Genomic DNA, 21,543 nt, shown 5'->3' with positions numbered 1-21,543 from the left:
AGCCAACCCCTGGTGGCACTTGGTGGTGTTGCAGTTTAGGGCTACGTTCACTTTTATACACAGACTGTGGTGTCACTCTTGCTTTCAAACTGGTCCACTGATGGAGGTCTAAAAAAAATGCAGCAGGAAAACCACCGGTAGTCAGCGGATTTATTAAAGGAGCAGTGTGTAGAATTTAGTGGCATATAAATTTGGGTATTTCCTTACAGGACATCAGCCAGTGATGTTATGATATTTTCTGATTGATCTGTGACTGCCAGTATTCTGCTCTTTTTTTTATTCCTGTGTTATTATTCTTTATACTTTTATATATATATATATATTCAAAATAATCATGAAATCAGCCTTACAAAAAAGTTCCAATAGAGGTTATATACATTATACTCAGTCCCTGAAGATGTACACATATTTCTTTCACGCCCTCTGGTTTGATGTCTTTTATATTTTTCTGAAATGAGTTTCACTGGTCTGTTGGGAAGTTTTTTGTCAGAGATCTTCTATTCGGAGATATTAATTATCCAGAGAAGACTTCTGGCTCTTTCACTGAAAGAGAGAATGTTATTCTATTATTTGGCACAATGATCGCTGCGTGCAAAAAAAAAAAATAAATAAATAAAAAAAAGCAAAGTGATGAAGAAATTTTAATTCTTTGTGAGATATTGCCTTTTCAAAAGTCTTGAAGAGTTTGAGGGATGAACAGTCAAGGCTCACAAAACAGTGGATGCGCTCAGAATTTCCGCAGAGGCTGTAATATACTCCGTTTTTAGAAATGTTTTAAAATAAAGGCATCGGTTGAATATTTCTCTCTTTTTCCTCTGCGTTTTCTTTCAGATCCCGGAGGAGCACGACCAAGAGAGTCAGGTGAGGATGGAGCGGCAGTGGAGGTTCCTGAGAAACGCTCGCGTGAGGCGGCAGAGTCGGAGCATCACGCAGAGAGGTGAGTGTCCAAAGACAAAAGGCCACGTTTGTAAAAAATAAATAAAAAATACAAACACGTTTCTCTGTCTGGTAGCAAAAAAAAAAAATCTTCTTTTAAGTCCTCAAGGGGGGAAGTTCACCTGTGAGAAGTTAAAGAAACTCTGGCCTCAACTTTAGATGAAAAATTTATTTGCACAAATTTCCCCGAAATATTTAGTTGAATGAATTATGAAAATATCGCCACAGATTTTAATCACGTTGACATCACATGACCGGTCTTGTATCTTATAAAATAAAAAGCAAGGCCGGTTTATTGATGGAGTGAATTTCATGCACATGCTCTGTGGTCAAATCGCACGAGCGTCGAGATTCGGACAGAATCGTGTTTAATTGAATGTTTATGGAGCCTCAACGAAGGTTAATAAGGGTGAAATCCAAGCTCTCCAAAAAACAAAAGATACACCTGCAGCATGATTACCACCGAGCATCAAAATCCCAGAGATGATAAAGTCAGAAAAACGTGAAATAATTTAATAATGAAAAATATGAATGAAAAGTTACAAAATTAAAGTAAAATGTGGGCACTATTCTATTTTATAGATAAAAAAATACATTTTAATTCAGCCAAAGTAACTAGCAAAAAAATATGCCCCACCTACCTATAGCGGAAAACTGACTGCATCACAGGCCTGTCAATCAAAAATGCCGCTTTTTTTTAGGGCTAATTTTCTAGTTAATGGTGGGATTATTTTCAGATGGACCGCCACACAACTAATAATAAGGAGCGGCGTTAGCTGCCAACACCGAGATAACTTTTATCGACTTTGTATTTCCTGAGAAAAGTTGAATGGGAGTCTACGGAGCCGGAAGCTTATCGATGCAAACCTCTAGTGGCCCTCGGTGGTATTGCAGTTTAAGGCACTTCTGCAGTGGCTTCGCTACGTCCACTTTTATACAGTCAGTGACTTAAAGACAAATTGCTCTTTAGATAATTTAATTCCTACCAATTTAGAAGATTCCTGTCTGATTTTGTGGGGGGTGAAATCCAGACTGTCTAAAAAAAAAAAAAAAAAAAAAGATGGAGACACACCAGAAATGTTGTAGCTTTATTTTAGACGTGCGAGTGAGTGTGATGATTCGCAGGGATGAGAGAATCGATTGAAATCAGTCCTCAGTTGAATACATCCTGCTGAATGAGTCACAGGACTCCCCTCACATACACACACCATACTCTCACACACACACACACACACACACACACACACACACACACACACACACACACACACACACACACACACACACACACACACACACACACACACACACACTCACACATTAAAGGGCCTGGGGTAGCAGCGTACACACAGACTCCCCAAGTGAAGTTAGAGCTTCCTCAAACAGAATAAATAACACCTCCAACGTCATTGGCAGCCCCCTCCACACAAACGCACACACACACACAAACACACACACACACACACACACAAACACACGTAGTCACGAGGTGATTGGCGTCAGAGCTGAGGCTCGCTCACGCACACACGTCTCTCCTTCTCTTTTAACTGCTCGCTAAATCAATGAATTCCCCTCACAGTTTTCTGAAAGAGAGGAGTAGTAGGGCTGCCCTCATTCAGTCTGTTCCCTGCAGAGAGGAGGAGGAGGAGGAGGAGGAAGAGGAGGGGGAGGAGGAGGAGGAGGAGGGAGAGGAAGGCTGAGGATGGAGGAGGCAGCAGAGCTAGAAAGAAAAACAGAAAGAAAAAAAAAGTGGTGGAGAAATAGTTTAGTTTTTCTTCTCTTGTTGATGGAAAATAAGTTATAAAGTTTCAGATTTCGCAGTTGTTTTTCATTGACTGCCAAAAGCAAATCGACGAAGATGATGATGATATTTCACTCAGCTTTTAACCAAAGGCCTCGACTATCTTCCCCTCCGACTGCATCTTATTCCTGCGTTCATCTGTAATGGATTTATTATAGATGTATTTTTTTTTTTTTCTTCTTCTCAATACGGCTGTTTTTCAAGAGTGAGTCCGTGTGTAGCCAAGGACGGTCCGGCCAACCGGCATGTGCTGTTGCCATGGTAACATACGGTGAGGCAGTCAGCCTCCTGTCAGATGTATCTGCGTGTTTGCACTCACGTTGAAGGTCCTCAAACCAGACTTCGTGCTGTGTCCTCAAGTCTTTTGTTTGCAGCCCAAAAATGCTGGAATCTTTACTTTTTCATTTATTCCAAATGGTTCTGGCTGCAAAATTATATCACAAAACCTTTAGCTACTACGTACAAAAACTCAAGTTTCCCTTTTGGTAGTATTAAAAAAAAAACATGAACAGAAAGTCAGAGCATCTTTAAATCACCCACATGACGTTACAACACTTAACCATTACCACTGCAAGCACTATAATAATAATAATAATATGATAATAAACTTTATTTGTATAGCACATACAAGAAGTGCAAGAAAATTACATAAAAACAGATATAAAGGACCATAAAAACATGTTAAAATAGAATTTAAAAATCAAAATGCATAAGAACAGATTAAATTAAACACAAGACATCACATTGATAAAACAAAATAGAGTTAAAATATAGAATAAAGTAAAATGCATAAAACACCTTTAATTTTAAGATTGATTAAGAAACAGATAATAACCCCCAAAAAATTCAAGTAATTCTAAACTAATATAAACCATCCTGATGTTTTATTTTCAAAGATTTAGCAAGAAAGGTAGCCGACTTATAAATAATAAAGCTAAACAAGTGTATCAGAACATTTCTGGATTTAGAAAATATACGTTTCATTCATCACAGATGTTCTTAATTCATCATAACAAGCAAAAAAAAACCAAAAGAAAATGTGGTTTTATTCTCGACTTTACCAGAATCACATCACTCACACTGCCTAAATCTGACAAATTCGAGGGTCACAGGAAGGACTCCTGTTCTCAACTGAAGATCTTTGATTTCCTGACATTTACTTTAACATTCAAGGTTCAGGGTCAAAACTTGACTTGATTTCAAACCAGTGTTTGTCATTTAGATTTTTCGCAGGATATCAAATAACTTTCTTCTGATTGCATTATTGGCGCAGGATAAATCATTGTGATGTAATCCAGCTTCCTGAAAAACAGCACGAAGCTCTGCAGCTCATGAACAATGCAAAATGCAATTTACTTCAGAAAAACACATTTTCGTTGACCCTGTTTTCTGACGTATGAAGAAATACATTTCTTAGTCATGCATCTATTCACGTAAGGGGGGAATTTAACAGCACTGCCGTGACTGTTTCCTGGTAACAGCACATGCACTAACAGGCCCGGTACACGCTTATCAGCCCAGTTCAGCTCGAACCTCTCATCTTCCAGTTTTAAGAAATTCACCGCGTGTTTTCCACTCTGGGTTTCTCCTCTCCGTTTCAGGTGTTTCCCGTCTGGATGATCAAATATTCATCAACCGAAACCCCGGAGTCCCGTCTGTGGTGAAGTTCCACCCGTTCAACACCTGCATCGCTGTCGCCGACAAGGACAGCATCTGGTCAGAGGCGCTTCAGTCTGAATACCGAAAGTTTCATTTCTCACGATTTTAAATGGGAAACCGATCAAACGATGGATTGGTATGCTGAGAGTGTGTTTGTGTGTTCTAGTTTCTGGGACTGGGAGAAGGGCGAGAGGCTCGACTACTTCTACAACGGAAACCCTCGATACACCCGCATCACATCCATGGAGTACCTGAACGGCCACGACTGCTCGTTACTGCTCACTGCGACAGGTTTGAAACACACACACACACACACACACACACACACACACACACACACACACACACACACACACACACACACACACACACACACACACACACACACACATATCTATATTAAAAATTATAAATATCGTGACCTTGACCTTTGACCACCAAAATCGAATTAGGTCGTCCTTCATTAAATTGAACATTTGCGCCAAATGTGACGAAATTCCCTCCAGACGTTCCTGAGTTATATTGCGTTCTCGAGCACAGGGCCATCGTGGTTGGACAGTGACCTTTGACCACCAAAATGTTATCAGCTCACCGTTGGTATCAGGTGAACGTGTTCGCCAAATTTGGAGAAATTCCCTCGAAGTGTTCTCGAGATATCGCGCTCACGAGAACGCGTCGGACGGATTAGAGAGGGACATGAGGTCACTGCGACCTTGAACTTTGACCTGTGACTAGCAAACTCTAATCAGTTCACCCTTGAGGCCAAATGTTTATGCCGAGTTTGCCGAAATTCCCTCCAGGCGTCACCTGAGATATCGCGTTCGCCCACCAGCAGCAGAAATCGCAGCGAGACTCATTTGTTGCAGCAACAAGCGTTAAACACTTGACTCTCACCCACACACACACACACACACACACACACACACACACACACACACGCACACACACACACACACACACACATACGCACAAACAAAGCCCTCGTGCGTATTCATCATCATTTATCCAAAGAACAAAGCAGTTCCCCTCCACGGTTTTTGCCTCCACGACCCCGCAGGACCCGCAGAGAACAACATTCAAACAAACACGTATTCTCGGTGTTTGGTTTTCACCGTGTAAAATCAAATGAAGAGCGAACGCTGCATTTCGCTGCGCTGCTCCCGAATACGCTGATAAAACTCCGAGGGATTCATAAATTTACAATCCATCTCATCAAACTGTAATGTGCACTTATTCAGCCGTTCTCCATCACCGCTGCTCTGAAGGAAAACCGGGGCAGGACATCGCTTATATATCTATATATATATATACATATAAAAAAAAGAAGAAGGAAAAAAAAAGATACAGCATTAAAAAAGTGAAACGCAGCGCGTAAATCTCGAGGAGACTTTTATGGGTTGTAATAACTTCCTCGTAAGAGCGCACGGAAGATGTTTTATGCGGTGCCTTTGCCGTGTTTCGGCCACAGAGCTTCTTTTTTTTTTTTTTTTTTTTTTTTTTGCCTTGTTTTGTTTTTCTGACCGGATGCTTTTCGGGCGGAGAGCCTCTTTAAGATGCCGCTCTGCCGTCTTTTCTTTTTTCTTTTTTTTTTATTAAGGGGTGTGCGTTCACGGTCAAAGTCGCGCCGCCTGCTGCATGTTTTAAAAGCGTCTGGGTTCGAGGTCTTCATCAAATCTTCGGGCCTCTTCCCGGTATCCCTCGGCGCTCGGTCTTTACCTTCTGCTGCCCTCTCCATCCTCCTTCCTTCCTTCCTCCGACTCTCACTCGTCGCTCTCTTGTTTTCTTCGTTTGTTTTGTTTGTCTCCGCAGATGACGGAGCGCTTCGTATCTGGAAGAACTTCGCCGACCAGAAGAACCCGGAGATGGTGACGGCGTGGCAGGGCCTCTCCGACATGCTGCCCACCACCCGAGGTCAGCCCTCTGCCAGCACCCACAGTAAAGACCAATGCTCTCTATTACTATCTGACCCCGCCCACCCACCCATACTCCCCCCCCCACACACACACACACACACACACACACACACACACACACAACTCATCCCGGTCACACTTCGTCAGAGATATGACAGCTTACAGGCTGCAGGTTCAAGCCCTCAAACGTTTTAGCAGTGAAGACGTATTTGGCCTTCAAAAAAAAAATCTTAAATAAGTTACTTGATTTGGTAAATTCTTAAACACTTGATTTCAGTCCCTTCAGGATTTTTACAGCTTCCTTAAGTCGAGACTTAAAATTGATTTCCATCAATCCAAAAAACGAATGTAACCAACATAATATCGTCTGCCGGCTCCACCTGTCACACGCCATCTCCATCATGTAGCTGTCATGCCTGAAAACACTGAGGCCCACATTCAAAGATATTTGAGTGCACAAAGATAATCGCGAAGTGCGGCAGGTGGGTTTTTATTCAGTCCCCTGCAGGATTCTTTACTTTGCATCGAGATAAGTGATCGTTATAAATCCTGAGCTCCTCACAAACACGTGAACCGGTGCCGTACACACTCGGCCAGAGACGTTCCCCCACTTCTATGTGTTGTGGCGGCGTTACCCACAATCCCTCCCTTCACCTCTCTCCGCTGCTCCACATTTTTCTGCCTCGGGCGTTTTTTCTCAGCCTTTCTGGGTCAGCGGTGGAGTTTTTTTTTGGGGGGGGGGGCTGCGTAGGAAATGATCGTTTGTTTTCTCCGAATGCTTGATAACCTGTTCGATAAGTCTTCTGATTAACCAAAACACTTTGAAGAAGTTTGTAGAAAAAAAAAAAAAAAAAAAAAGGTGCGTATCGTATTATTGCAGGTTTGTGCGGGCGGACAACACATATTATACTAATTGGGAGCAACGAGAGCAGACCTGTCAAGAAGAGTGAGACAGGCTGACTCACCGGCTGACTGGATCTCCGAGCGGATGCCGCCGACCCCCGCCCGCCCCCTCCACACATATGCGCGCACATATGTGTCTCCGATCATTACGAAGCCACGGGGAGTCACCGGAGCTCTCTGCCGACGACACGCTCGACTTGCATCACCGTCGCTCCCGACTCCGCCGCCAGAGGCTCTTCCTCGGCGGAGGACTCTCCCGCAGCGAGATGTGTTCGATACGACTTCAACAGTTAACGGTGTGCTTGTTATCCTGGTTGGTGACAGCCACAGTTTCTGCATCAGTTTTAATGTAAACAGACTCTCAGCTGAGAGGGGGGGGGGGGGGTTACCGGAGAAAAAAAAACAGAAAAAAAAAACTTCTGCAATCCTACCGTCACGAACTCGTTTTTTTCCCTCCCGGCCCGATATTCACTTCTGACTTCAGATCGAGAAACGATGATTCGACGCCCTGTGTTTTGATTCGTTAGGATTTTTAACGTTGCCTCAGCTGCATTAATAATGCACGACGCGATGAAATATTACACGAGTCTGTCTTTGTGCTTCCAAAACATGCCGCACCTCCGCAGACAGACAAACACGCACTCACAGAGGAGTACCCACAGGACCCGTCCTCACTCGTCGTCGTCGTCCCCCACCCCCACCCCCCCGCCCATCGTCCAATCACCCGCCCCGTGTGCTGTGTGTCATCAGTCAGCCACCTCTGCAGACTGTCTGCCTTGTTGTTTCTTTTGCGGTGCCTTTGATATTGTTTTTTGGGGTTTTTCTTTTCGTCTTTCCTGGGAGAGGCCGAACAAGGCGGCGCACCTCCTCTGAAATGAATACTTGATCACACGCCGTCATTATTTCCAAATGTCCTTTACACCATCGACCTCGCTCAAACTTTAATCCCCGCCCACGGAGACAAACACACACGCGCGCGCGCACACACACACACACACACACACACACACACACAGACAGACAGACAGGCCCTGCCTGCTTGTTCTGCCTTGTGGCAAAAGGATTGTGGATTCAGTGTTCTGGGTTTGAAACCCGACAGGCAGCTTCCCCCGTTTGTGATGCTGAGGCAGCCGCTCGGCTCCTCTGTCGCTCTTTGATCCCGGCGTATCATCGCCGCCTGTCGTTCGCCTTGGACGCTGCCGCCTTGTTCGTCCCTCTGCTCTATTGTTTGAGTCCACGTGAGTAATACTCGTGAACCGACGGGCGTCGCTCATCGCTTCACGAGTGTTAATTAAGCGTGTGGGAACGTTTGGGTCTGCATGCACACAGTCAGGGGTTCTTGCTAATTTGTTGCTTGCTTTGTTACGTTCTTCCCTCCCTTTCCCCCTCCATTTTGCTCACAGGTCTGGCCAGAAGGGTTTCCATATATCTTGACAGGAGTAAGCAAGGAGGTGAGTGTCGCCGTTCTCTTCCGTTCTGCCTCAAAACGCGAAAAACATCCAGGAGCGGTGCCCTCTTTTGTTTCATTCCCCTCACCTTCCACCCCGACCCCCTTCATTCATTCATCTGTGTGGTGATGCTCCATCAACTTCATCCCCGACAGTCACCTGAAAGTTCAGAAAACTCTAAATCTTCTGAAAATGTATTGAAATAGCCTAAGCCCCGCCCCCTTTCAGTAGCTGTTTTTACACCTGTTGAACTTTCCATTCTCAGTCAGGAGATAGCCTCCTTTTAGTTATTGTTTTTCGGGTTGCTGGAGCAGAGGCTAAATTTAGCCTAAACTCTTGACAGCATCCGATCCTGGATTAATACTACAGTGGATATGCTGGTCGTGAAGGCGGCCGGTGCAAACTGCAACCGACAAATAAAATGTCCTCGCACTTGGAGGTATTGCTCAGATATAGTTAGCTGGACATGCTTGCAGCTAGCATTAGTGTAGCTCATTAACCCGTTACTTATTCATCCACTTGTGCTTTTGGAAAACACAGCAAAACGAGATCACCCTGTAAAAATCCCTAAATGCCATGAATCCCTAATTCAGCCCCACGTTGGCATGTGAGAGCTCCTCTACTTGACAGATCTGCCTAGTTACGGTTGTTACTTGACAAACACTGTTTGGCAGAAGGATTTAGTAAACAGTCAATTGCCTGAGCCAATTTACACATTTGACTGAAATCCACATCCAAATTCACATAATTGCTTATTAAAAGCTTTTTACCAAGGTAGGACGAGGCTCAGTCACTGCCCCCCCATAACTCATATTCACCTCAAATGACTGCTTTCATGTATAAAAAAATACGCTAATTTAAGCCGGTCCCAGAGGTGTCCGTGTTTAATTGGGAGTGTGTCGGTGCCGTGAGATTTTTTTTATTTAACAGCGTAGAGCCACTCAGTCTTTCCCGCTGGAGGGATCAGCCTGTTAAACTCCAGAGGAACCAGTGAAATTATGGGATTGTGTGGCTGGTACAGGCTTGCAGAAGCTTTTCCTGCAGCTATTGCCGCCGCATTAGTATTCAAAGGCTGTCGCTGGAGGTAGAAAAAAAAACAAAAAACAAGAGGGGAGATGGTTTCTAGGTAAAAAAAAAAAAAAAAAAGAAAATTCTTTAGAGGTAAGGTCAGGGGGAGGGTTAAAAGAAGTGGATAAATAGCTGGGCGGCAGAGGATTAGATGGGATTAGAGAGAGGATAGATGGAGTAGAATAAGGGTAGAAAAGTTGGAGATGACGGTAAAACACACTCAACGGTGGTGTTTATTTAGGGCTGGAAACCACCAATTTCTCATCAGCCCATGTTCAGGATTCGGAGGATCTTTTGTGTCTTTTGTCCCTTTTCTTTCGGCTGCATTAGTAAAAGTAGGACAGCCCTCTCGTCTTTGGCTTGAGGGAGGCGGACGCTGTGTCCTGCTCTACATTCGGCTGCGCTGCCTGGTGCCTTGTTAACATCGGGGCTCTGGGCTCTTTCTAAATCCACAACTTGGTAGTCAGTGTGGAGTTGGAGGGAGGCGCACAACTTGGACGTTTTCTGTAATATGAGACCTGGAGGCAGCTTAGCGTCTTCTGGTCTGCAGCCCTTTTACTACAATCGAGGCAAAGTGACAGAAGCCTCTCTTCCCAAGTGTCATTATAGGAACAAGGAAGGAAATTTAAAAATAAAACAATTGGTCACATCAATGAGATCTCCAGACCTCCACCAATCGGGACCTGTCAAATTATTTCAATCAACGAATTAATAAGAAATCGTCTCTGTCCTGTGACGGTATCAATTAGTTATTGTTCACATAAAAGCTGCTTATTCAGCCAGTTTGGGTGGAGCTCAGCTATGTGAATATATGTTACCAAACATGAGTCGCTCTCGGAGGAAAAGAAAAAGGTTGGAGACCCCTGTCCAATGATGCGGCTGAGGAAGCATTATGGCCTCGTTGTCATTACACTCAAGAAACTCCAACCTTCCTCCGTTACGCTCCTCCCATTAAAACAAAAATCATAACTGTACAAAGTTTAGACTGTTGTCCAAAGTTGAACTGATATTTTGAAGTAACCAGCCATCTGGCCATCATTGATATACCAGCGATTAATGGAGGTAATTTATTATTTATGCTTATGGTTGATTGCATTTTGTGTATCGTCACTAAGCTCGTGTCACACTGATTAGTTCTATTGTATATGTGCCATATGTTGTGTCGGGCTGTTGCTGCTGTCAGATTGATAACACAGTCGATCCAAAGGAAATATCAAAATTTATTTAAATGTACCTCCCTGGATGTCGGGCCTCTGCCTCCAGAGGTTAAACAAATGCCATAGCGAGGTAGTCTCCCTGCCAATCGGAGCGCAAGATGACGTCATCGTCTGTTAGAGGCACATGCATGCTGGGCAAGTCAAGTAATCCCGGAGAAGGTCCTGCAGGACCTTTTCAAAGCAAAACTGGATGAAGGGAAGAAGCGGTGAAGGCCGCGGCGCTGGCTTAATGAGCTGCAGTGTGTGGGATAGCTCGGCCATCACCGGAGATAATGGTGCGGAATACGAATGTGGAGGAAATCGTCTGCTCCGGAGAGGCAACAGAGGAAGGAAACAAAGGTGTTTATGCAAAGGAATAGATAAATACATCACAAATTAGTCCGGGCTGACTGGTACAGTAGCGGTCATGATCTGTTAGTGGTTTTCAGACTGAATCTTTTCCTCCCCTGTTGAAGATTAGATGCCTTCTGTTAACAATATATCATAACTGGTTTTGATCTCGTTATTGGGGAGAACATTTGATCTCGGGCAAGAGACGGCAAATACACAAGGCTTAAAGAGAGAACGTACAGCGAGGCTATCTATACCTCCACGTCTGTAAGGTTTACAGCTGAGGAAACATTGCCCACTTTTCCTATTGCTCCTGCCTTCTCCTCACAACTCAATTCACTCACAAAATACTTCATCCGTATGTCACATGGTGATTGTTGCACGTTGCTACGGCAGGGCGGAGTCGAGGGAGAGATTAGCACAGACAGTATGGGAAAATGCACGTCGTTTCCAGATCTGAAAAATCAGTGCAGAAGTGCCTTAAAGTGCAATACCGCTGAGGGACACTCGGGGAAATCTCCAGAAAACCTTCGGCTCCAATAGACTCCCATTCAAAAAGCGTCAACTTCTCTCCTGAAATACAAAGTCAGTAAATGTTTTCCACAAGTCATTATGGTGTCATTTGCTTAATTCCCTCCTTCTGATCAGTGTTCTGGTGGTTCTTCTGTAAATAATTCCATATTAAGTTAGATAGTAGGCCTCAAAGAGAGCTATGTTTGAGTGACATGCCTGAGGTGCACTCAAGTTTCTGGTATAGGTGGGCGGGGCGCTCAGTCAGATCCTCCCCAGCTCGTCCAAATATAGTCACTTCTGACTCCAAAAAAAAACAAGATGGCAACGGTCAAAAAGCCGGACTGGAGGCAACGTTCAGGTTAGGTTGTGGTTCTTGTAACTGATGATTTGACTCAACTCGAGTGGCAGTCGTAGGTAATTAGATCTTTCACTGCTGGGAATAATGCTGTCACAGGTAGTCCAAAACAATGCGCTTATAGACACTAAAAAGCGTGCGCAATGGCAGATCATTCTCTGTGAAGCCTTTGCTACGCTTCTTACTTAATATTTGGAATATAAAAATATTGATGAGAGCAACTTGAAGTCCATTTTGTTGATAGAAACGATGGACGTACCTACAAAAAAAGACTCGACAATTATCCTCCAATTATTTCTCTGATGGAGTTTTAAAGGTCATGAATTAACTTTGAACCTCGGCTTTATCATCTGAGATTGGTGCCACCATGTTTTATATCTCAAAATTAATTTCTAACACTTCAAACATTGGGTCATCCAACAGTGAGTGGGACAAACAACCGAGAAATTTAAGATAGAACCGGCAATACAAAGACGGTAAGGCGAGAGCAGTGCTTCTGTCTCATATCGCCAAAGGGTTTCTCATCATGGGGGCACACTGGGTAAAATAATGATGTATAAAAAAGGATAAAACAAAATCTGAGGAAAAGTCGGTGTTGTGTTTGCGTCTTATTTTAGGGGGAACACTAGCGTCAGCGTGTTGGGGAATCTTCCGTTCTCCTCCCTTCTCATTGTAACCCAGATTTCCTCATTGCCAAGCTGCCATCATCAAAGGGAATGCCTCGTCTCTTCTCTCTGAGCCCTGTGAAACGAGCCAGCATCAATGCGTTACCCACATGCGACTGCGAACGCGTCGCTGACTGGGCACAGTCTTGTGAAGTGGTTTTCCCTGCGTGCCGTTCCCCCTCCTCGCGCGCTGGCGGATGACGTCACAGTTGGGGCATTCGAAAAACCGCCGCGTGGCACCTCGAGGGCTTTCCTGACGTTAGCAGCCAAGTAGAACAGCGCAAGGCCGCGACACAGATGGTTCAATGGAAGGAGCCGAAGTCACGACTCAAGAAGGGAAGCACACAGAGGAGGTAAACAAGAGGATAAAGAACAAACAAGATCACTCCTGTTCTTCAAGAACAAAGTAATGGAGTCCTTTAATCCTCTCTCGACACTTCAAAACCTTAAATTAGGATGAAAAGCTTCATGATGTCGGTGGGTGAGCGGGATATGGGTATCGATTGTGAAACAAAAAACAGGAGGAGGAAGTGAGTCAGAGAGAGAAAGGAGGAGGAAATGAAGCATGGTGCTAAGAGTTTCACGAGGAGTGAAAAGGATTCTGTTTGGGTCGTGTTGGCGGTGAAAAGCCTTCCTGCGAGAGAACGACGGAGAGCGTTAATGTGCATTTTGCTTCCTCGAGTTCCTACCTGCTCCATTATTCCGTCTCCTCCACCGTACAACTGTCCATTACCTAAAAGAGCATCTGTACTCTTAAAATATGATTCTCCGTCTGCTGCTGAATGTCCAGAATCTTTTTAGACTCCGGACAAGGCCTTTAAATAGAATAATCTTCCTCGGTTTGCATCCGACTGAGGAGCTCTTTTGAACGCGAATCCCCATCTGTCATCTCTCTGTTCACTATAGCAATGAAGGCAAAAAAAACACCCTAAAAACACTTTCAATGAAGCAAACAAGACGAGATCAAACACGATCCGAGACTAGGCCGTGTGTGAAGCACTAGAGAGGTTTTTATTTCAAACAGGGGTTTTTCATTTGGCTCATTTCATTAAGGTCGGTCTGCATCCCTACCCTCACATGGTGACAGTCATTGGGTAATCTCCAAGAAAATACAACGGGTGAGCACAGACTGTATATAAAAGTGGACGTAGCTTCTGAAAAATGAGGCCGATGCAGAAGTGCAATACCACCGAGTGCCACTAGAGGTTGGCTCCAAAAAGCCTCCATAGACTCCCATTCAACTAGTCTAAAGAAATTCTCAGTCAATAAAATTTCTCCACGAGTTATCTCGGTGTTGTTAGCTAAAGTCGCTCCTTATTAGTTTTCTGGCGGTCCATCTGAAAATAATCCCGTCATTAATTCGAAAATAAACTTCAAAAAGACGTGCTTTTGGGGGCGTCTCTGTTTGATTGACAGGCCTGTGGTGCAGTCAGGTCACAGCTATCAGTGGGCGGGACGTAGTATTGTCAGGTTTCCAATTAGATCAGTCAGATCCACAGCTCGTCCAAATATGGTCACTTCCTGTTCCGAACCGCTCCAAACCAGCAACATGGCGACGTACAAAATCTGAACTGGAGGCTTCGTAACGGCCGTTCACAAACCAACAGGGTGACGTCACTGCTGGTTGCCGCTTGTCGGTGAGCGGTTGAGGATCCCCGAAGACGAGCTGGAGGAGAGTTGCGGGAAACAGGGTCGTCTGAGGGTCTCTGCTTTCTTTAATGGCGGCCCTAATTGGACCAATGGGTTAAAAAGATAAGATGAACATTTAATTTGAAACTGATAGTTGTGGCATTCGGCCAACCAGTGGTGAAACTTTCATCACTCAGTAACAAGAGATTCATGTTTACACCCTCGGCTGTCGCTCTCCAGCCAAAAGGTCTGAAGAAGAGCAGCGCGTGGTGAAAGCTCTTTTAATGATGGTCGGGGGGGCTTGTGTGTTTGGCACTGTTCACTTGATTCCTGCTGTGACTGCCAGCATACGAGACGTCTTGCCGCCTTCAGCTTCTTCCCAGCTCACTTTCTCGCCCGAGTGCCATTTGACTCGTCAAAGCCCGAATCTGCTGACGAGCTCGGTTCCAGGGTCAGTGTTTGCATCTCCCCGTGGTCGCCTTGACAGCGAGGGATGCAAAATGCAAAACCCGTGCTTCCATCCGCATCAAATCCACGTGTGAACTCTCAGAGAAACATGGAGGGTTTATCACAATTTCAAGTTCTTTCTTTTGCACCTGCAGGTTGTTTTTTTTGTGTTTGTGTTTTTCCGTTCGGTCCTTTGTGGCGTATTTATTAGTTCTACGTCGGTGCGCGAAGCTGTTGCGCTAATCTTTCGTTTGACTTGCTACATGTGGCAGCGAGAGTCCTTCGAAACCTCCTAACAGATTGTGTGGCTTGTGTGTTTGGGGGAATCAACACATGCTCTGTGTGTTTAACAGCTGTGTTATTTTGGGTGTGTGTTTAAAGATCCAATTTAAATGAAAATGAAAAAAAAACCTGTTGTTTTTGTGTGGTTTTTTTTTTTACGTGTGTTTGTACTCTTGTCTTATAACTGCTGTGTCATCCTGTGTTGTAGGAGCCGGTATGGTCGTGGACTGGGAGCAGGAGACCGGTCTCCTCATGACATCTGGAGATGTCCGGGTCATCAGGATCTGGGACACTGACAGAGAGATGAAGGTCCAGGTACTCAGTGCACCTCTTTTCACGCGTCATTTCTCAAAAGGGTCCAACAGCGAGCGTCCTACTTCACGATAAATCCGTCCTATTCGATGAGCAACTTTAAATTCATTTCTAAGAAGTTGCTTTTTGGGCACATGGAGAAAGTGGAGGGCCGTGCTGGTAAAGCGCTCAGACTACATTAGGAGGTGGTCTGGGACACATATGTCCACATTATATTAGCAGTGTGAACGTGTCCTGGGCCACATTGAAGGACCCCCTACTCAACTAACGTCCTCTGATTATTCAATAGAAATAATATCCAATTGAAAAGCTGCTCTGTGTGATTGTGGTGACGCAGCTGAACTGTACAGAGAGAACAGTTCGAGAACCAAGTCTTTAAACTAGTCTGAACCAAGTCCCAATCCAGTCTAAAAACTGTCCAAAACAAGTCTTAAAACCAGCCTAAAACCAGTCTAAATCAAGTTAAACACCAGTCCAAAACCAATCTAAATCAAGTTAAACACCAATCCAAAACCAGTCTAAATCAAGTTAAACACCAGTCCAAAACTAAGTCTAAATCAAGTTAAACACCAATCCAAAACCAATCTAAATCAAGTTAAGCACCAATCCAAAACTAGTCTAAATCAAGTTAAACACCAGTCCAAAACTAAGTCTAAATCAAGTTAAACACCACTCCAAAACTAAGTCTAAATCAAGTTAAACACCACTCCAAAACCAGTCTAAATCAAGTTAAACACCAGTCCAAAACTAAGTCTAAATCAAGTTAAACACCACTCCAAAACTAGTCTAAATCAAGTTAAACACCACTCCAAAACCAGTCTAAATCAAGTTAAACACCAGTCCAAAACTAAAATCAAGTTAAACACCACTCCAAAACCAGTCTAAATCAAGTTTAACACCAGTCTAAACCAGTCCTGAAACCAGTGTAAAACCAATCTAAACAAATACTTAAAAAAAAGACTAGTCTAAAACAATTCCAAAGATTCACTTCAAACTGAACTGGTGGCTGTAAAGCAGCTGTTTACTGAAGAAAAACTCAGGTCGTCTACCTGACGGGAATAATTCAATAATCTGAGCCTGAATCTACGTGATCAGGTCGAGACTGGCGGTTCAGGTTGGGAATTACAAACACGAGTGTTCAGACATTTACAAACATGAAATACATCTTAAATTTCCAACAGACGGAGCATTAAAAACGAGGCTGCAGTAAGCAAGGATGTCTCACTTTGTTTAATACCTGTTGCTTCATCTCATCTCCGCTCGTCTTTCCTTACTGGATCTTTTGTTTATTATCGGTTCGAGCTATTCCGAAGACTGTATTTTAATATTCAGCAGAAACACCGGAAATTTCTCACTTGGTGCTAAAAACTGAAAACAAGGCTGTTTGCGAGATTCTGCTTTTTAACTGTTCACATTAAAACTTAATGTGTTCGCTAAGCTGCTGCGGCTGATCTCCGTTTTGGTGAACTAATGGAAATTGAAGGCAGAGCCGGAACCATTAGTGCGGTTTTCTACTTTTCTTTTCTTGCTTTTTTTCTTGGTTTTTAACACGTCTAATGGAGCTCTCTGTGCTAATCATTGTCATGATGAATGGACTTAATACGAGTCCAAATGGCCCGGCCTCGCCCATGGCTGCATATTGATGCCGGGTCCAGCTTCAAATGAGTCGACACTCAGCCGAGCTTGTGATTGATGATTTCAGAGGAGGTTTTTTTGTTTTTTTTGCTGTGAAGCGGGCGTCACTCTTACAAACCTTTACAAGAGGATTTGTGTGTGTGTGTGTGTGTGTGTGTGTGTGTGTGTGTGTGTGTGTGTGTGTGTGTGTGTGTGTGTGTGTGTGTGTGTGTGTGTGTGTGTGTGTGTGTGTGTGTGTGCGTGTGTGTGTGTGTGTGTGTGCGTGTGTGTGTGTGTGTGTCAGGATATCCCGACAGGGGCTGACAGCTGCGTGACCAGCCTGTCCTGCGACTCCCAGCGCTCGCTCATCGTGGCCGGTCTGGGCGACGGATCCGTTCGCGTCTTTGACCGCAGGATGGGCCCCAACGAATGGTAACACGCTCACTTCCTGTCTCGAATCGTACACGTCGTAACCTCTCACCTCGTCACTTTGTCATCACATTAAACCGATTATGAATTTATGGTTTAATTTCCAGGCACTGTTTTATTTTAACAGTCTCACCTCGCCTTTATTTAAATACACAGCAGTTTTCTGTGGGTATTAACTCCTACACAGTTGTGCATTATTCACTTCTCTAATCTATATTTATTATGTATAGTGAGCTGTAAATCTCCCTGAGGGTTTGCCACCAATTTTAATGGATTTTGGTGACACCGTATCCCCCCCCCTCCAGTTGGTTAAACATTATTTTCATTTCGGTCCCTGAGGGCAAAACTAAGGCAGTTAAACCACAAAGTGGCACATAAATCTTTAAATAAAGCTAATTTAAGAGTTCCCCCTCAGGCATGGACTTACATCATTGTCCAGGACTTATAGTCAGGATCTTTAGGTTGTGTATTAAATATTCTTTACAGAAATCTTGCAGCTTATAAACTCATATTGGCTTCAGGTTTCTACTTTTCTTGTTTTCAGTGCTGCGAGCAAAGTGTCCTTAAAATCTCCTGTTAGGTAGATCAGGTGCTCTCTGTGGCGCATCAGAATAAAGACTGTTATTATGGGGTAGTGAGTAATTCAGATAACTTCTAAAAAGACGTTCAGATTCTGTTTCAGTCTCTTCAGGTGGCAGTTACTATATTTTGCTTTCGTTCTGATCTCTTGCTGCCACCCAGTGGTTCCTCACCTGAATTACAAGTTGTGTTATAAGGAGTCATGCTTTGTACATTCTGCTGTTTTCTGTGTCCTGGAGCCTTTTGTAAACAAGAAAGTAATCCCGCTCACCATATGGCAGTTTTACTTTACATATTTCACCGATCCAAAATAGCACTTCTGAAAACTCGGAAACTCAAACCCTTTTGTTTTGAGCATTTTGTGGAGCCCAAAAAAAACCGCATTGAAAACCTGCCAGAAGTCGTGAAGCGTCAGGCGACGTCGCTAATTCTTATTATGGACGGTTATAAATGAGAGTGACGTGTTGTGTTTGTGCAGTCGTGTGATGACCTACAGGGAGCACGGAGCCTGGGTGGTCAAAGCTCATCTACAGAAGGAGACAGACGGACACATCATCAGCGTCAGGTAAACTCCCCTCTTCACTTCCCGCTCACGTTTTTTTGTTGTTGTTTTTTTGTCGTGTCTGTTTCCCGTACTGACTCTGATGTTCCCCGTCAGTGTTAACGGAGACGTTCGGTTCTTCGAGCCGCGATCGCCGGACTCCGTCAACGTGCTGCAGACGGTGAAAGGGTTAACGGCCTTGGACATCCACCCGCAGGCCAACCTGTTCGCCTGGTGAGTGTGTTTTGTTTGGAGACGCAGCGTCCACCGGTCCCCCCGTCAAGTGTTCCGCAATGTCAAGATCAGAAGCTTTAAAAAGCATATTTCTTCAAATATGACTGGATGAAATATCTCCCCAAAAAAAAAAAAAAGTGTTGACAAGCTTTCTCTCTCTCTGTGTGTCACCGCCGGCCCTCCAGCGGATCGATGAACCAGTTCATCGCGGTCTACAATGCAAATGGCGACGTGATCAGCAACATAAAGTACTACGACGGCTTCATGGGACAAAGGATCGGCGCCATCAGCTGTCTAGCCTTCCATCCTCACTGGGTAAAACAAAGACTGATGATCAGTCGGCCGTGCAGCTGCTCATCTGGGCCTCAGACGCATCAGAGTGACTCATCCCTCTGTGCAGTAAAAGAATAATAATTCTCACCGAAGTGTTGGGAAATATGAGAATAACGTAGCGCAGTAAGGTACAGATTCCCATTAGTTCATCGACGCACTCGTAACTATTTATTTTTTTAAACAATCGAACAAAGCGGCCCCTCGCGACGATGAAAACGCAGGAAGTTATCGCCCGGCTCGGCAGCTTTTTAGCCTTGTTCAGCTCTTTGTTTTTTTTTGGTTTTCTGGCTCCACCCAACTTGTCTCCGGTCGCGGGTACGTAGGGGCTCCTTCAGTGGTCCGACCTATCTCCACCGGAGAAAGCTCCACTAATACATCATATTTACGCTCTGACATCAGGATGCAGAAAACAAAAACAAAACAAAAAAAAAGTCTCGGGAGCGAACTTGTTTTGTTGGAACATTTGAACGAAGGGGATTAAGTCGTGGCTTTAAGATGACCGAACAGAACCGAGCGGGTCACTGTTCAAATATTTGTAGTTTGCTGCTCGTGGTTTGTTGTTGTTGTTGTTGCTTCCGGTTGTGATGGTAACTTTAAAAATGGCGGAAAAGATGAAGTTACTGAAACTTCACTGGAAAGTTAATAAACGTAATTAAGCTTCTGAAATACACTTAAAAAAAAAAAAAAGTAGGCGTGATGTTCTGTAAAAAAAAAAACGTTTTCATATCAGGTAGATACACGCTAATACCGATATACGTGTGACGGGCCGATATCCTCCGATCTGTAAGTTGATAGAGCTGAACGCTCGCCGGCAGGTTAACAGAAAATATCTTTTCCAAAATCTTTTCAGTTCTTTCCGCTTCCCCAAAGTGGTCCAAAAATCAATAAATGCAGCATTAAGCAAATGCACGGAGTTCCTAACACACACAATGTCACATCTAACGAAAATTATAAACATCTATCTCATTTAATCCCCTAAAATCAACCTACCAGCGAATTAGCGAGTCTCTGTCGTCAGCAGCTAACTGTTAACACAGCTGAAGACGAGTACTTCTATGTTCTGTGAACTTATCTTATCTAATTTACGATCATTTTTCTGCCCACATATCTGTGTTGATCATCTTGACAGGTTGGAGCAACTGCAGACGCCAGAAAGCTGCTTTTTCTTTTCTTTTTCTTTTTTCTTTTCTCTCGGATTTGCGAACCGCCGCCGAGGCGAGCGGTCGTTTAAATTTATGTCGCAGTCAGTCGGTTTCAGAGCTGCTTTTCCTCCCCGATCTGTTTTTAATATTAAAATACACCCGCGCATATTTCAGATGCGGTAAATACGCCTGCCCTGACCCTCTTTGTCCTCCTCTTTGTCCTCCTCTTTGTCTCCCTGCAGCCTCACTTGGCGGTCGGCAGCAACGACTACTACATGTCCATCTATTCGGCAGAGAAGCGGCTCAGATAACACACCAGCATCCATCACCTCCCCCCGCCCACCTACGCCCCGCCCCGCCCCGCCCCACCAACACATATGACTTGTGACCCTGAGCCTTGAGCACCGGGGATGTAAATGACGTTTTTTTTTTTGTTGTTGTTGTTGTTGTTGTTGTTGTACATATGCAATTACCACCCTGAATGTTCTAGTGATGGCTGCTGACAAAAAAAATCTCCTGCTACCAACGACTATATATATATATATATATTCTTATTCTTATTATTATTATTATTATTATTATTATTATTATTATCATTGTTTATTCATATTCTTATTATGAAGCTAATGATTGTAGACTTGGCTGTGCTGAGGAGTGTGTATATTTAAATAGTATATACAGAAGAAGAGAGGTTCTATTTTAAAAGAAGCGGCACCCGCCGATCGGCGGGGGGCGGGGCTTCTCCTCGCCGCGCAGGGAGCATCACTACCTGAATGAAACTTTGACCCGGAGAGGGGAAAGGTCGCGCACAAAAAACAAAACAAAAACAAACAAAAAAAGGACGAGACACACTGTTACGACACATTCACAACAACACAAACTCCGCCTTCTCCTCCGCTGGACCCATCCCCCCGCCCCGCCCCGCCCCGCCCCGCCCCGGCCTGCTCATGAATTAATTTTGACGGCCCGAGGACGGATTGTGCTGACTGTGCGACCCGGCGGACGTGACGAGGGTTTGTTTGTGCGTTAAACTGGATTACAGCATTCGATTGACGCTCCGATGCTACGACGACTCTTCCTCTTGCTTCCGTGACCCAAGCGTGCCAAAACGTCACCTTTTTTTTTTTTTTTTTTTTTTTTTGTGGCTCCGTGTGACTTTTTTTTTTTTGTTGTTGTTGGTTTTTTTGGGGGGG

The 21,543-nt window shown here is 44.2% G+C and overlaps 1 protein-coding gene across 2 annotated transcripts in view; it reads left to right on the top strand.

Annotated features, from left to right (window-relative positions):
- rptor (regulatory associated protein of MTOR, complex 1) overlaps nt 1–20,723 on the top strand; it is a 163,326-nt gene extending 142,603 nt beyond the window's left edge. Inside the window, exons 26-36 of one of the 2 annotated variants that reach the window (XM_069713877.1) lie at nt 832–937; nt 4,339–4,453; nt 4,563–4,687; nt 6,206–6,307; nt 8,616–8,663; nt 15,375–15,481; nt 17,397–17,524; nt 18,579–18,665; nt 18,759–18,875; nt 19,061–19,190; nt 20,593–20,723. In XM_069713877.1, the coding sequence (XP_069569978.1) occupies nt 832–937; nt 4,339–4,453; nt 4,563–4,687; nt 6,206–6,307; nt 8,616–8,663; nt 15,375–15,481; nt 17,397–17,524; nt 18,579–18,665; nt 18,759–18,875; nt 19,061–19,190; nt 20,593–20,661 (1,134 nt within the window). In that variant the 3' untranslated portion in view covers nt 20,662–20,723. Of the gene's footprint in view, nt 1–831; nt 938–4,338; nt 4,454–4,562; nt 4,688–6,205; nt 6,332–8,615; nt 8,664–15,374; nt 15,482–17,396; nt 17,525–18,578; nt 18,666–18,758; nt 18,876–19,060; nt 19,191–20,592 lie in introns of both variants that reach the window. The other variant, XM_069713876.1, reaches the window with a different exon arrangement.
- Nucleotides 20,724–21,543: the final 820 nt, after the last annotated feature.

Source organism: Brachyistius frenatus, unplaced genomic scaffold (assembly GCF_029030835.1).
Source record: "Brachyistius frenatus isolate BFR_SWC_R1_liver_20210118 unplaced genomic scaffold, ASM2903083v1 Contig_123, whole genome shotgun sequence".
Classification (NCBI taxonomy): Eukaryota; Metazoa; Chordata; class Actinopteri; family Embiotocidae; genus Brachyistius; species Brachyistius frenatus.
The sequence above is the reverse complement of the archived record's forward strand: the minus strand, read 5'-3'. Positions and strand labels throughout refer to the sequence as shown.